The 13,713-nt window shown below is 45.7% G+C and overlaps 1 protein-coding gene across 4 annotated transcripts in view; it reads left to right on the top strand.

Moving 5' to 3' along the window:
• The first annotated feature begins 1,100 nt into the window (after window positions 1-1,100).
• Window positions 1,101-13,713, top strand: part of Maea (macrophage erythroblast attacher) — a 37,408-nt gene continuing 24,795 nt past the window's right edge. The window contains exons 1-2 of one of the 4 annotated variants that reach the window (XM_005366080.1): window positions 1,110-1,193; window positions 2,170-2,322. Coding sequence is in view for 1 of the 4 variants with exons in the window: in XM_005366077.2 (XP_005366134.1) it covers window positions 1,125-1,193 (69 nt within the window). In the remaining 3 variants the exon portion in view is untranslated. Of the gene's footprint in view, window positions 1,194-2,118; window positions 2,323-13,713 lie in introns of those variants that run through there. The other 3 variants (XM_026788744.1, XM_005366077.2, XM_026788745.1) reach the window with 3 other exon arrangements.

The following is a 13,713-nucleotide window of genomic DNA, read 5'->3' as shown; positions in this document are numbered from 1 at the left end:
GTTAAGAGCACTTCATCTTGTAGAGGACCCAGATTCAGTTCCTAGCACCTATGTGCTTGCAAACTTCCAATCCAACAACAGGAAGTGAAATGCAGAGAAAGGAATCTAATATGCCACATTCTGTACAGATAAAGGGGTTCAGTGACCTCAGGTTTATTGTCTGGCCACCAACCGTCAACTTTAAAATAGAGGAAGAACCAGAGCAGAGGTAAGAGGTATAATGACTAAACAATCCTGGTCAAGGTGTGGTCTGGTTGAGCATTAGTTTTCTGTGGAGTGGTTCAAAAGAACTCCTTATTGCCTGAGGGGACAAGCTGATTCGCAGGTCATCACTACTTGTGCTTTAGGGTGCAGCCTAAGTCACAAATAATTACCCTCACTTGGGGGCCCTGGAAGGTCAATGTTGTTCAGTTTCAGTTCCTTGCTAGATGTTAACCCATCAATACCATTGCTCCAGGAATTCAACTTGACAGCCACTGGACACTCTAGGTGCCTTTTGAACCCGATTCAAGGAGTCAACATTTTTTAACAAAACCAGTTGCCGAGCGTTCCTTATGGTATCACCTGCAGGAAAGCCCATCTGCTCGCAGGCCCCGTCCTATTCTATGGTAAACATCCACTTTTATCTTTCATTAGGAAGCCTGTGTAAGGACTCCAGCTCTGCTAATCCGTGAAAATGGAGACGAAGGAAAGTAGTTCCCGGATGGCAAAAACCGCACCTCCGAGTGACCACCAATAGATGATGGCCACCAAGCACTGAGACAGGGCCAGTGGCCACTACCAGAAGTGACCGGTGCGTGGGCGGGGGCGTGGGCGTTTACAAGACAGCTACCTGACGCGCGCTACCCAGCCCCAACCGCCAAAATGCACACGGCGTAGGTGTCTAGGCTACCTAAACCCGCTTCAGCGGCCTAGGTCGGCTGACAATTCAATGAGGAAGCCGCTCTCTAGAACCGTCGACGATTGGTCGAGCCCGTAGACCGTGACAGGCCCGGGACTTCTTCCTCTCGAGCGGTTCAGTGACGTGATTGGTGCAGGCGCTCAGCAGCTCCGCCTGCCCCCGCGCGTCGCACGTCACTACCCGGCGTGCCGCGTACCCGCCTCCTCCGCTCGGCCGGCCCAAGATGGCGGTACAGGAGTCGGCGGCCCAGCTGTCCATGACCCTGAAGGTGCAGGAGTACCCGACCCTCAAGGTGCGTTCTGGGCGCGGCCAGAGCCGCTACCGCACCTTCGATGGCGCCGTAGGGGCGTAGAGGCTGGGGCTCGGCGGGAGCCGCTTCTCCAGGGGCTGCACTGCCGGGGGCGGGGTCGGGGGCGGTGGGGCTGTGGCTCTCCGGGGCGTCAGGCAGGGGCCGGGGCCTTTCGGCGGGGCCTCCGGGAGCTCTCTGCGTCCTGGGGACCCGATGGCGCGGGGCGGCGGGGTCTCAGGACCCCCGAGGTCCGGGCGACGGCGCCTGAGCCCCGCCTTCCGCCTAGAGGCTGCGGGCATTCCGTGTGCGGGCAGCAGGGCTACGGCCCAGGCTGCGGGCACTGGAGAATCGGGGGGCCCTGGTCGCGGGCGTGGGTCGCGGCGGTACCCGGCGTCCTTCCGGAAGCTCGGACTGGGGCGTGGCGGGCATGCCTTGGTGCTAATTAGGGGGCCAGTGGGAAGCATTGGCGACCCGGTGGCACCCTGCCTCGCTGGCCGTCCCCAGCGCAGCTCCTGCCCTTGGTTTCCGGGGCGTGACCTTGGGTGGTCGCTGCGCCAGTGCGTTCCTCTAGGACAAATGTTCACCCCTTGATGGACGACTGGTAGTGGCTCTTCGGTTAAAAGGGGGTTTGATGGTGGCGGATGGACTGGCGGTGAAGCACCGGGGAAGAAAGCCTTCGGAGAACAAATCGGGTAGTTTTTAGGAAGGCCGGCCGAGCCTTGGGGTTCTACATTCCTCCTGAGGGCCGGGCAGCTTTCTTCTGGAGCGCTTGGCACCGTGTCTGTCTCTGTGGTGACCGATCGGTTGCCGTGTGGCTTGGCGGTGGGTGGGTAGTTTAGCCGAGATTGAAGAGCACAGGTTCTAAGCTCGGCTGCCTGCTTGTGCTTAGGGATCCCCGGAGTGCGTATGGGAGGCACCTGATTGCTGGCATTCTCTCATCATCAGATGTAAGCCCTAGGGAGCGTTTGTTTCCCACTAGGGTGAAGTGAGCGATCACGTATTGCACACGGACGTCTTGGCATTCACTGGAAGTTATCTGCTGTCATTGTCCCTGTGACATCTGACTGCTCTGGTGTAGTTGGTCTTCACAGGAGGGCAGAAGCAAGGCCCTGCTGCTCCTCTTCAGCAGTAGGTGAGCAGCCATATTTAATTGCTGTTTTGTATCCCATGCTTTATTCGCCCAAGGAAAGGAGCAAACAATGCTGGCATCGCCAGCCTCTTTACCACACCTTCAAAACGAAGGGTTATGGGGGGGTGGAGGGGAGGACGACGGACTCGTGACAAACTTAGGTCTTGTGCGTGCTAAGCAAATGTTCTGCTACTGTGCTGTACCCTTAGGCCTTGTTTTTTGTTTGTTTAAGGCAGGCTTCTGTTGGCCTTGAACTCTCAATTCTCTTTGTACTTTCTCCTGAGTGCTGGGACTGTAGTTATGCAGTTTTCTGGCATTGTTGGATTTCTGTTGATTGACAGATGGAAACCCTGCAGCTTCTAGTGGGCTGTACCTGGGAACTGCTGTCAGTGGACCTGTAACCACTTTGGGGCCTAGTCAGGGCCTCCTGGCCTGTTGCAAGGAAGTTGCTTTGAGAGAACGTGGTTTTCTGCTTTGGCTGGTGAATTTAAGACCTACAGACAGGAAGGGTTTCCAGAGCTCCCTCTCTGGCCTACTGAATGCCTTAGGCATGAAATGGATGGCCAGGAAAGGATTCCCCCAGTCTTACGTCTTCTGGTGATCATGAGTGCACTTTGCATTCCAAAGCAGTTGCACAGCTTCTGAGTAAAATGATTATGTGGATCCTCATGCAGGTACAGAGAGGTGGTGGTGTCGTTAAACAAGATTGCTGTCTCTTTCTTTTTTGGAAGAGTGACAATAAGCAAAGATTTGTGGGTAGAAATGCTACTTCCTCCAGGAAAAAAATAGCACTTCCCTCCAAGTCCTTTAGGACCTAGCATATAATTTCTGTTCTGTTGACAGTGTGTCTTTGCTTTGTTAATGTTTTTCCTATAAGTTACTATTGCTTGTTCTTTGTTTTTTGAGATGGGCTCTCATACCGTCTTGGCTGGCCTGCAATTCACTGGGTAGCTAAGGATGACCTTGAATTTCTGCTGCTCCTAGCTCCTGAGTGCTGGGATTTCAGGCATGTGTACCACACCCACTTTATGCAGTGATGGATATCAGATCCAGGACTTTCTGCGTGGTTGGCAAGTACTGTGCCAACTGAGCTACATTTTTCGCTTCATTTTTTTTTTTTTTGGTCATTTTTTCAAGAGTAATTAATGCTGGGTACTGGGAAGTTTTAGACCTTTGATTTAGAAGTATGTATTGGCACAGAATCGATCAGGATGCCAGGAGAAATGTATTTGTGGACAGTCTTAGGAACGTCCAGATGGAGGTGTGACATGGTGGGTTGGGATCCACAGGAAGTGAGGACTGGGGGCTGGAGGGCTCCTGAACAGTCATGGGAACGGAGTATACTAGGTAGACCTTTACACTTTTTTGTTCACTGAAAAATTGGTAATTTATATATTTTTATCATGAACAGATTTTTTACCTGCCAAGCAAGGCCTCCTCAGATGTGCTTGACAACTGTAGGTGGGCTTAAGCAGTAGACTAAGGTGTCTATTGTGCAGTCTCAGGCCCCTGGCAGGAACTCGTTTTCTGTTTTTCCTTTCTCTTCGTTTTCCTTTGAGGTGCTATTCCTGACATGCCCTGACTCTGAGCATGACTCTTTCCTGTTCCTATATTTCCTCCATAGTGGTGAACTGATACAGGCTTCTTTATAGCCCTTGGAACCTTTAGGCTTAATTTCCCAGTTTCTGGGGCCAGGAATTTCAGGATGCTTCCTAGTATCTCTAACCTCTGCCCACCAGGTGTAGGAGTGTCCTCAGAATACCTCCAGACATCGCCAGGTTGCCCTGGGTACAAAGTCACCAGCATGAGGATCTCTGGACTGAATGTTGCTTTAGGGGACTTGTTTCTGTGTTCTTCAAAAGCTCTGGAAATGTGGTTCATAAGACATCCTCTTGTATTCTGACTGCAGAATTTTCTGCTGAAGTCTGTTCTGATGCCAGTTTGTAAATGACAGCCCTTTGAAGCAAGGGGAAACTGGGATTTGTGGCTCAACGTCTTAAGTTTAGATCCCTTGTTTGATTGAAGTTTTAAGCAATCTTTAGTTACAGAAGATTTTTCTTCCTTCAGATTACTCTACTGAAGACACCACTCCATCAGTGTTCCTACTTCCCTCCAGATAGCTGTGGCCTAGTGCCATGCCAACCTTCTCTGCTCTCACCTAAGTCAGGAAGCGGCTGTTCAGTCCAGTGGCAGGAGCTGAAGACACTGGGACAGCCAGCTCTGACCCCAGCTCCTTCCTGAATCTCACCTGCTCTACCTTCCGCTTTTGGACACCTAATCAGGTGTCTAGCTCCTGCAGTTAGTTCTCTTAAACACACAGACACAGCTGCTGATCTGTTCTGTGCTTTACAGAAGCCTAGGTGTGTTTTTGAGCATAAACTCATGTGTTCTTGGAATTTTTACAGGAATAGTTAAAATTTCAGTCTTGAATTTGATAAAAGACTGGTGGACCAATTACTGCTTTGGTAATTCATATCTTGAAATATCACACAGAAAGTGTGATACAAGCCCTGTATTATAACTTAGAGCACTTTTGCAAGCTTGATTTTGGCTGGATTGGAAGGATCATCAAGTATTAATGCTGCGGATAATCATAAAAGTTTGACTTGAGGCAGGCACACACTGCATTAGGTAGTAGGTATAGCAGTATCCTACAACAGTCTAGATCTTTTAATATGCAGATTTGAAGCTGCTTTTCTCAGTGGGCAGGCTATATGATACTAAGAGTACTTGGTGCATTCTTTTTGCACTCTTAAGTACTTGGTAAATTGTAATCTCCTTACTCCTTTGTGCACCAAACCCTGCCAGATCTTCAGCGTGCTCTCCATTCTAGTCTGAAGCGTCCTCCTTTTAGAACCTGCCATCCATTGGTGGGCCCACCTGAATTCCTTTTGTTCTGTAAGAACTCTGCCTGATGCTCAAGTCTTCCCACCTCTCACTCACCTTGTCTTTGATTTGTTGGACATTTGAGTGAATGAATCTGTTTCAGATGTGTGTCCCATTGGTGTACCTCTGTGTTTCTGAAAGGTGGGTGCCCACTGAGATTAGAAAGGCTTGAATTCCATGATAACTTCTGGGTTTTTATTGCTGTTTTGTTGTTATCTTAAAGAGATTTTTTAATTAGGAAAACAAAACACTTTGTAATACCTAGTTCTCTGTGGTGGGTGGATCATGTTAGAGGCATTGCTAAGTTGAGGCACCGATAATATGGCTCAGTAGATAAAGGCACCTGCTGCCTGCCAAACCCCATGACCTGATTTTGATCCCTGGAACCCATGTAGTTGAAGAAGAAACCAGTTTCCCAAAAGTTGTACTGTGTTCTCATGAGTGTATTAACACTCATGCTTCCACACACATGTACAGACATAAAAAATAAAGTTCTGTTTTTGTTTGTTTGTTTTGAGATAGGGTTTCTCCACGCAGCCCTGGCTATCCTGGGATACTCTGTAGACCAGATTAGCCTTGAATTTAGAGATTTGCCTGCCTCTGCCTCCCAAGTGCTGGGATTAAAGGCTTGTGCCACCACCCTCTGGCATTAACTTTTTTTTTCCTTTCTATTTTTAAAGATACCAGTGAAACCAATGTGAAGTTGAGTAGTGGAAGGGGACTGGGCTCCTGTGACTGACAGCCTGAGCCAGTGATCATGGAAAGAATAAGAATAGCTGGTGCTGTGAAGCCTTGTGAACTGTGTAAAGTCTTGGCTGACATTGCCCCAGAGGCCTGCAGTCCAAGAAGAAAGGAGACTGACTGACCTGTATAGTCAGTATATGTATCCATCTGTGGAAGTCCCATGACTACCAGTCTCATGGGACTGTGTCAGAGTTCAGACTCTGCTGGTGGTTGCAGTTACAGAATCGTTAGACGTCGGGACCATTTGAAAACTTCAAGAGAGTTATTCACTGTTGTCACAACTAGTAATTATTTGGCAGAATGTGTCTAAATGGAGAAAACTCTGATTTTTTTTTTTGGTTTGTTTGTTTGTTTTTTAAAGGTGTGGGCCTGGCTTTACTTTCCTGACTGTGAACCTCTGGTGCTACCCATTACCTATCCTAGGTTATCCTTCCTCATGTCCTATCATCCATCCTTCCACCCATTCATCCATCTTGAGCCGAGGTCTCTGTAGGCCCAACTGTCATGTACCTTGCCATGTAGACCAGGCTGGCCTCCAACTCATACCCTGTCCCCCAGCCTCTTCCTCCTTTTAGATACTCTTTCTTTCCTACCCATCTGTCTTCTCAGACCTTTCCCAGCTCAATTGCCCATGCCTATCTTGACAGTTGTGGGTCCACGTGCCCCACTTTAGATCTTCAGAGTGTCTACTGGTGTTCCTTCCTGCTCCCTCCCTACTGGGTTGGTCTGTCAGTTTTTAGACAAGAACTATTGCTGCTCTCTCTACCTTCTTCTCTTCTTCCTACCTTCATACTGTTCAACCACATGTTTCTTCAGGTTTTCTTTCTTTCTGGGCAGTCTATGGTTCTTTTACTGTTTCTTCAGTCTTCTTCTTACTAGCTTTTTGGTGTCACCAGTTAACCCTGAGAGGTGGCCTTAGTGCATGCATCATCACTGCCCAGCTGATTTTTGGGTATTTGGGATAGTCTCACTGTATAGCTCTTGCTGCTCTGGAACTCGCTCTGTAGACCAAGCTGGCCTGAAACTCAAGAGATCCTCCTACCTCTGCCTCCCCCAGTACTGGGATTAAAGGTGTGCACTACCATAATAACCATCTTAATTACTCATTTTTAAAGATTTATTTTTAATTATGTTAGGTGTTTGTGTGTCTGCATGTTGGTATGCACATATGAGTGCACATTCTCTGAGAAGGCTCAGATTCCCATATCTAGAGCTACATTTTCCAGCCTTGTTATGGGTGCTGGGAACGAAGCCTCAGATCCTCTGGAGCAGCAAGTGCTCTTAATCTCTGAGCCATTTCTGAAGCCCCCACCCCCAGTTTTGGTTTCTTTATAGTATTAATCACAGTTCTACAGAATTATCTACACTTACGTCTTTTTTCTTTTCCTTCTCTCTCTGTCAGACATCTCCTTTAGAATATGTTTTGGTAAGCCTTGTGGTGGTGGTGAATGGCTTTAATCTCAGCACTTGGGAGGCAGAGACAGGCAAATCTCTGTGAGTTTGAGGCCAGCCTGGTACCTGATCTACAGAGCGAGTTCCAGAACAGGCTCCAAAGCTACATAGAAACCCTGTCTTAAAAGAAAAGAATATGTTTTGATCACTGCCATATTCCTAGCACATCCAAGAGTACCTGGCACAGAGTCACTATAAACAGCCATTGGCCAAATGAATTTCTCTACTGTCTGGTTGGAAAATTCCTTAAAATTTTATGTCACTTTTGTGCATTTATTTAATTCCAGAGTGCAAGCATATACATCCTTCCTTGTTTCGTTATGTATCTCTTCTCTAACCTACTTGTGCTCTGGAATTGCGACATAGAGACCTCCTGCCCCTAGATGTCCAGCCTAGAGTCAGCCATCTGTGGATTCTGCGTTGATTCGAGCAGTTGCCCCACTTCTGAGCCCGGACAGCTCACTTGGAGGGTCTCTTGCACACAAGTGCTTTCACCTTAAACTCTTCTGCCGGTGCCACTCCCCATGGGCTGTGCTCAATACTTGCTTTCCATTGTGGCCTGCCTGCCTATGCCCATTGTCTTGTTCTGATGATTAGAAATAAGTTATCTGTCCCCTATCCCTGCCCATCTCCATCTCTCACAATTAAAAGATGTACAAATAATGACTGCTTTCTAGTTATCCAGTGAGCAAATTGTCACATTCTCTCTTAGCTTATCTTGTTTACTATCTCTGGAGTAGGCTCACCTCTGCTTTTGCCCACATTGCCCTTGGTCATGCTATAACTATATTTATAGTGCTTAGACCCTATGCTGTGACCATGTGTCCATCTATAGCAACCTGTCAGCAGGTATCCTGGTGTTCAATTTGACCTCCATAGTCTTGAGGCACATTCCTGTTTGGCTTCCTCAGTAGCCACTTGCCTGACTTTCCCAGGCTCACAGCTGACTCTCATTCTTTATGGGGCAGCACCCAAGCTTGACCCTGGTAGTTGGGATCTTAGTGATCACATGAGTGATAACTGTAATGACGCTGTAACATGCAAAGACAGTTGTTAAAAACTTCCCAATTGTGAAAAAGCCCAGTACTGGATAGCTACATGCTAAAACACTCAGCAGTATCTAAATCTAAGCTCCCAGCACTGGAAATGGAAGCAGGAAAATCAGGAGATCAAGAAGAGACTGTAGTCAGTCTGGGCTGGCTGACATTCCTCAAACCAGTAGAATCGCACATTAATGTCAAATGAGTTCTCCCAGAAATGCAAAGTTAGCTCACCTTGTGGAAACCAGTATAATGGACATATTAATGGAATAAAGGACAAAAACCACACGATCATCTAAGTGAATACAAAGTAAAATCTTTTCAAGATAAAAATACCAACTTTCTCAACCCAATAAAAAGTCTTCAAAAAAGCAATTAACATAATGCCTAGTGGTCAGAGACTGAAAGCTTCCCCTAAGATACAGGACAGATGTCACTCCTCACCACTTCATTTAACTTTGGCCTGGAAATTGTGGTCAGGGCAGACAGACAGGAAGCCATATCTTGGAGACTGGAAAGGAAGAAGCAAGACTATTTGCAGATGACATGATCTTGCAAGCTGAAGGAATGCCCACCAACACACAAGCTATTAGACTTAATGAGTTAGTTCATTGTTGTTGCAGAATACAAAAGCAGTATATAAGAATAAGTATATTATATTTTGTATTTCTGTACCCTAGAAGGGAGCAACCTAAAAGGAAATTAAGAAAATTTGATTTACTGTTGTACCAAAATAATGCAATATGTAAGAATAAGACAGGATTGTTAAGATAGCATTACTCCCTGAATTAATGTGCAGGCTCAACATGATCTACATTAAAATCTCAGCTGCCATTTTTGTAGAAATTGGCAAGCTGTTTGTAAATCAACAGTATGACTCAGGAACCCAGACTAGTCAAGGCAACCTGATAAGCAGCAGTTAAGAACTTGGAATTTTGGGTTTCAAACTTCTTATGGAGATGTAAGATTGCATGATATTGGCAAAAGAATAGACATAGCAAGAGGGGTGGTGGTGGCACATGCCTTTAATCTAAGCACTTGGGAGTGGGAGGCAGAGGCAGACTGTAGCACCTTCCAACACTGTGAAAGCTATCCAGAAAGAAGGAAGTTTCCAAGTCCTGCCACCAAAGTGTGTGGTGTTTTCAGCAGTGGGGTCATAACCATCCAATTCTGATTGGCAGCCTTGAACAATGGCAGTAAAGTAGCCTGTATTGTTTTAGGGACCTCTCACACTTCAGTGGCCAACAACTTAGGGGAGGCACTCCACACCTGGTACTAGGATTTTTATTTAATTTATGGCTTTGGGAGCAGTATAATTTACCCATGCAGGGTGACTACATTCAAACCTTTTTTTTTAAGACAGGGCTTCTCTGTGTAACAGCCCTGGCTGTCCTGGACTGGCTCTTGTAGACCAGGCTGGCCTCAAACTCACAGAGATTCACCTGCCTCTGCCTCCTGAGTGCTGGGATTAAAGGTGTGTGTACCACTGCCTGGTTCAAACTTCTTTTAATTACAGTTTTCAATTAGCTTACAAAATAGGTTTTCATATGACTTTTTAATACTCAGTTTGATTACCCTTCCAACCCCTTCTCTTCCCCATCCCTCCTTACACCTTTTTACCTGTATATTCCCTGTCTACTGTCATGTCACATGTGTTCTACTATCAACTGATCGTCTTCTTCCATTCTCCTGCTCTCCCTTCTAAGTGCTGGGATTACAGGCGTGTGCCACCATACCTGGTTTGATGTGATGCTTGAGATGGAGCATAGGACTTCGTGCATGCTAGTCAAGCACTGTACTGTGAGTGACAGTAATCCCAGCCTGGATTATTGTGTTTTTTGTTTGCATTCATTTATTTTGTATGTACATGTGTGAGCATGCATGAGTAGAGAGAACAGCTTTCAGGAGCCAGTTCTCTCCTTGTATGAGGTTCCAGGCATCGAACTCAGGTCAGCAGGCTTGGGAACAAGTCCTTTTGCCCACTGAGATGTGTTCCTACTCTAATGTTTTTATATGAATATAGTTGGCTAAAGCACTCTGCATATATACCAAAAGAAAATGTGGGGTTATAGCAAGCAAGAGAATTTTTGCTAGATCTAGCACTGCCAGGACCTTGCTCCAAGATTTTCAGCCTTTTTAACTTATATAGTTGATTGTATAAGCTGAGCTGACCGAGATAATTGCTCACAAAATAGGAAGAAACATTTGCAAATCACCGATATGATAAGAGCACGTGTTGAGCTATATGAAGAAATCTTACTGTTGAGTAATGACTTAAATTTTAAAAATGAAGCCGGGCGGTGGTGGCTCACGCCTTTAATCCCAGCACTCGGGAGGCAGAGGCAGGCGGATCTCTGGGAGTTCGAGGCCAGCCGAGTCTACAAGAGCTAGCTCCGGGACAGTCTCCAAAGCTACAGAGAAACCCTGTCTCGAAAAAACAAAAAAAAATTTTTTTTAAATGAGCAGACATGGTAGAGACATGGTAGATAAAGCGAAGTTCTCACTATGCAGACTTGAGGACCTGAGTTCAGATCCCAGGACACTCCCCCCCCCCCATAAAGCCTTGTTACGGAAGGCTACCTGTAGCCCACCTGTAATCCTAGCGTGTGGAAGACTGAGGCAGGTATCCCAAAACAGCTGGCTGTCTAGACTAGTCAAATTGACAAGCTCTGGATTGGGCAGGAAACCCTACCCCAATAAAATAGAGACACCATAAATGTTAACCTCTGGCCTGTACACACACTTGTGCATGTGCACCTACATACATTCCAAAAACCAAAACAATTTGAAGACTTTCTCCAGAAAAGATCCACAGATAGCCAGTAAGCACATAAGAAGGTGCTCAGTGTCTTTAGTAATCAAGGAAATGCAAACCAAAGCCACTGGGACACACTACTTCCTTCTGCTATAATGGGGTGGGGAGATGTAGAGAAATCGGAAACCCTCAGGTGCCGTTGATGGGAGTGAAAAACAGTGATGCCTCCATTTGAAACACCCTAGGCATTAGGTAGTTGCTGTCTATACAAGGTACAAAAACTTTCACAATCTTATTCATAATTGCCCCAAAGTACATGTAGTCTTAATGTGTGTGCATAACAGTTATTAATACAGGATTGCTCATCATCTAGAAAGAGAGCAAAGCACTGGTATATATACCACATCATGATCAGTCTCAGAAACAACAACAAAAAAAGACATACAAAACATGTTGTTCCATTTGTGTGAGATTTCAAGAACAGAGACAGAGTCATGGCCAATGTTTGTGTCTTGAGGAATGGCCCTGATGTGGTTATGAAAACACTCTCTTATAGATGGTGGTAATGGTTTCACAACCTTGCAATTACAATCAAACCTCCTAAGTGTTATCTTTTGAAGAGGGTCTTAGAGTATGTGAATTACATAAATAGTAACAACATTCCTTTTTTAAAATTGTAAGTGTTGGCTTGACTGACAAATGAAGTGGCCTCATGGCCAGATCTGTTGGTTGGCTGGGGTACACAACACTCTGCATACATGAGCAGTTGTTTTAAAGTCTGTTCAGTGACCAGGTTAGGAAGCCAGACATGGTCTGTGACTCACATCATCTCCACCTGTGTCCCTTCCTCATCAGTGATGTGAAGCCCAGACTCAGAGGAGTTGCCCATCACATATATGTATTTTTGCTAGATCTAGCACTGCCAGGACCTTGCTCCAAGATTTTCAGCCTTTTTAACTTATATAGTTGATTGTATAAGCTGAGCTGACCAAGATAATTGCTCACAAAATAGGAAGAAACATTTGCAAATCACCGATCTGATAAGAGCACGTGTTGAGCTATATGAAGAAATCTTACTGTTGAGTAATGACTTAAATTTTAAAAATGAAGCCGGGCGGTGGTGGCACACACCTTTAATCCCAGCACTCGGGCCATTGTGAACATTCTTTCAGGGCCACTGTGAACTTGTGTGTCTGGAGAGCACTGGGAATGTTACATGCTCTGAGTTAAGATGAATCTGGTTTTAAAGACATAGTACAAAGTGGGGGATGGACACCGTGTCCCAGCTGGATACAGATTGGGGTCCTAAGTGTTCTGTTCAGTTCTTCAGCTGATTGGATGAGACCCGCACCAGAGAGGCCATCAGTTTTACTGAGGACTGACTTACTCATCCAGAAACATGCTCACAGACACCCAAAGTCTGTGGCCAAATCAAGATTCTGCCTAGGTATAACCACTTTTCTTTTACAGTTTTCCTTTATATTTCCTGGTCACAAAAAACCAGCATTGTAGGTCTTCCATATGTCGTTTTGGATGGCATTCCTGCTGATACTCTGGCCTGTTTTGAGAATAGGATTTTTGCTATTCTCATTTTAAATTGTTTGTAAGCGCTCCACATTTCACCTGGAAGGAGTCATGCTAGATGTGTATATTCCAGGGGCTTCCTTCCAGTCTGGCTTCTGTTCTCTTTCCTAGGTTGTTGTTTACAGAGCAGAAGTTTGGGTTTGGTAAAGAGTGTTGATGAGTTTTCTTCACAAATTGTGTGGTTTGTGTCATTTACAAAGCTTGTGTCCTCCTAAAGGTCATGACAATGTCTTGTTTCTTCCTCAAATGATTAATAGAAAGTGTCAGCTCCTATTTTTGGATATGTGATCTGCTTCAGGGTGGTCTTGATAGATGTATTAGGCATGGCTTAGTTTTCACTACTTTGAGGTGAGTTTCCAGTCCTGCTATTGTCACAATGACTACAATTTCCCTTGGCCTTGTGGCTGGACATGTATGGTTGATGTGGGACTCTACTTGTGGTTTCTCCACTCTTTTTTGGTTTATCTCTAAGCTCAGACCAGCACCTTGTTAAGGGAATCACAAAGGTTTATAGTTACTTCTTTTTGTTGTGGTTTGGTTTGGTTTGGTTTGGTTTGGTTTGGTTTGGTTTGGTTTGGTTTGGTCTAGGGTAATGGTGTTGACGTGGGATCTTATGCAGCCCAAGCTCAAACTCACTAACCTCCTGCCTTGGATTCCATGCCACCATGCTAAGCTATAGTATTAAGTCTTGATATCACGTACCATTGCTCATATTGTATCAAAATTGTTAGTTGGTTTCTTTTGCCTCAGACTTACTATGTAGTCAAAAAGGATCTAATCTTGAACTTCTTGTCCTCCTGCTTGCTCTTCCTGAGTGCTAGGACTGCAGGTGTGCGCCACCACTGTGCAGTTTGTTTATGCACTGTTGGGGAACAAATTCAGGGTTTCATGTACTCTGGGAAAGCATTGTCTGCACCAACTGAGCCACATTCT

This window comes from Microtus ochrogaster, unplaced genomic scaffold (assembly GCF_000317375.1).
Source record: "Microtus ochrogaster isolate Prairie Vole_2 unplaced genomic scaffold, MicOch1.0 UNK6, whole genome shotgun sequence".
NCBI lineage: Eukaryota > Metazoa > Chordata > Mammalia > Rodentia > Cricetidae > Microtus > Microtus ochrogaster.
This window is presented reverse-complemented; position numbering and strand designations above follow the sequence as displayed.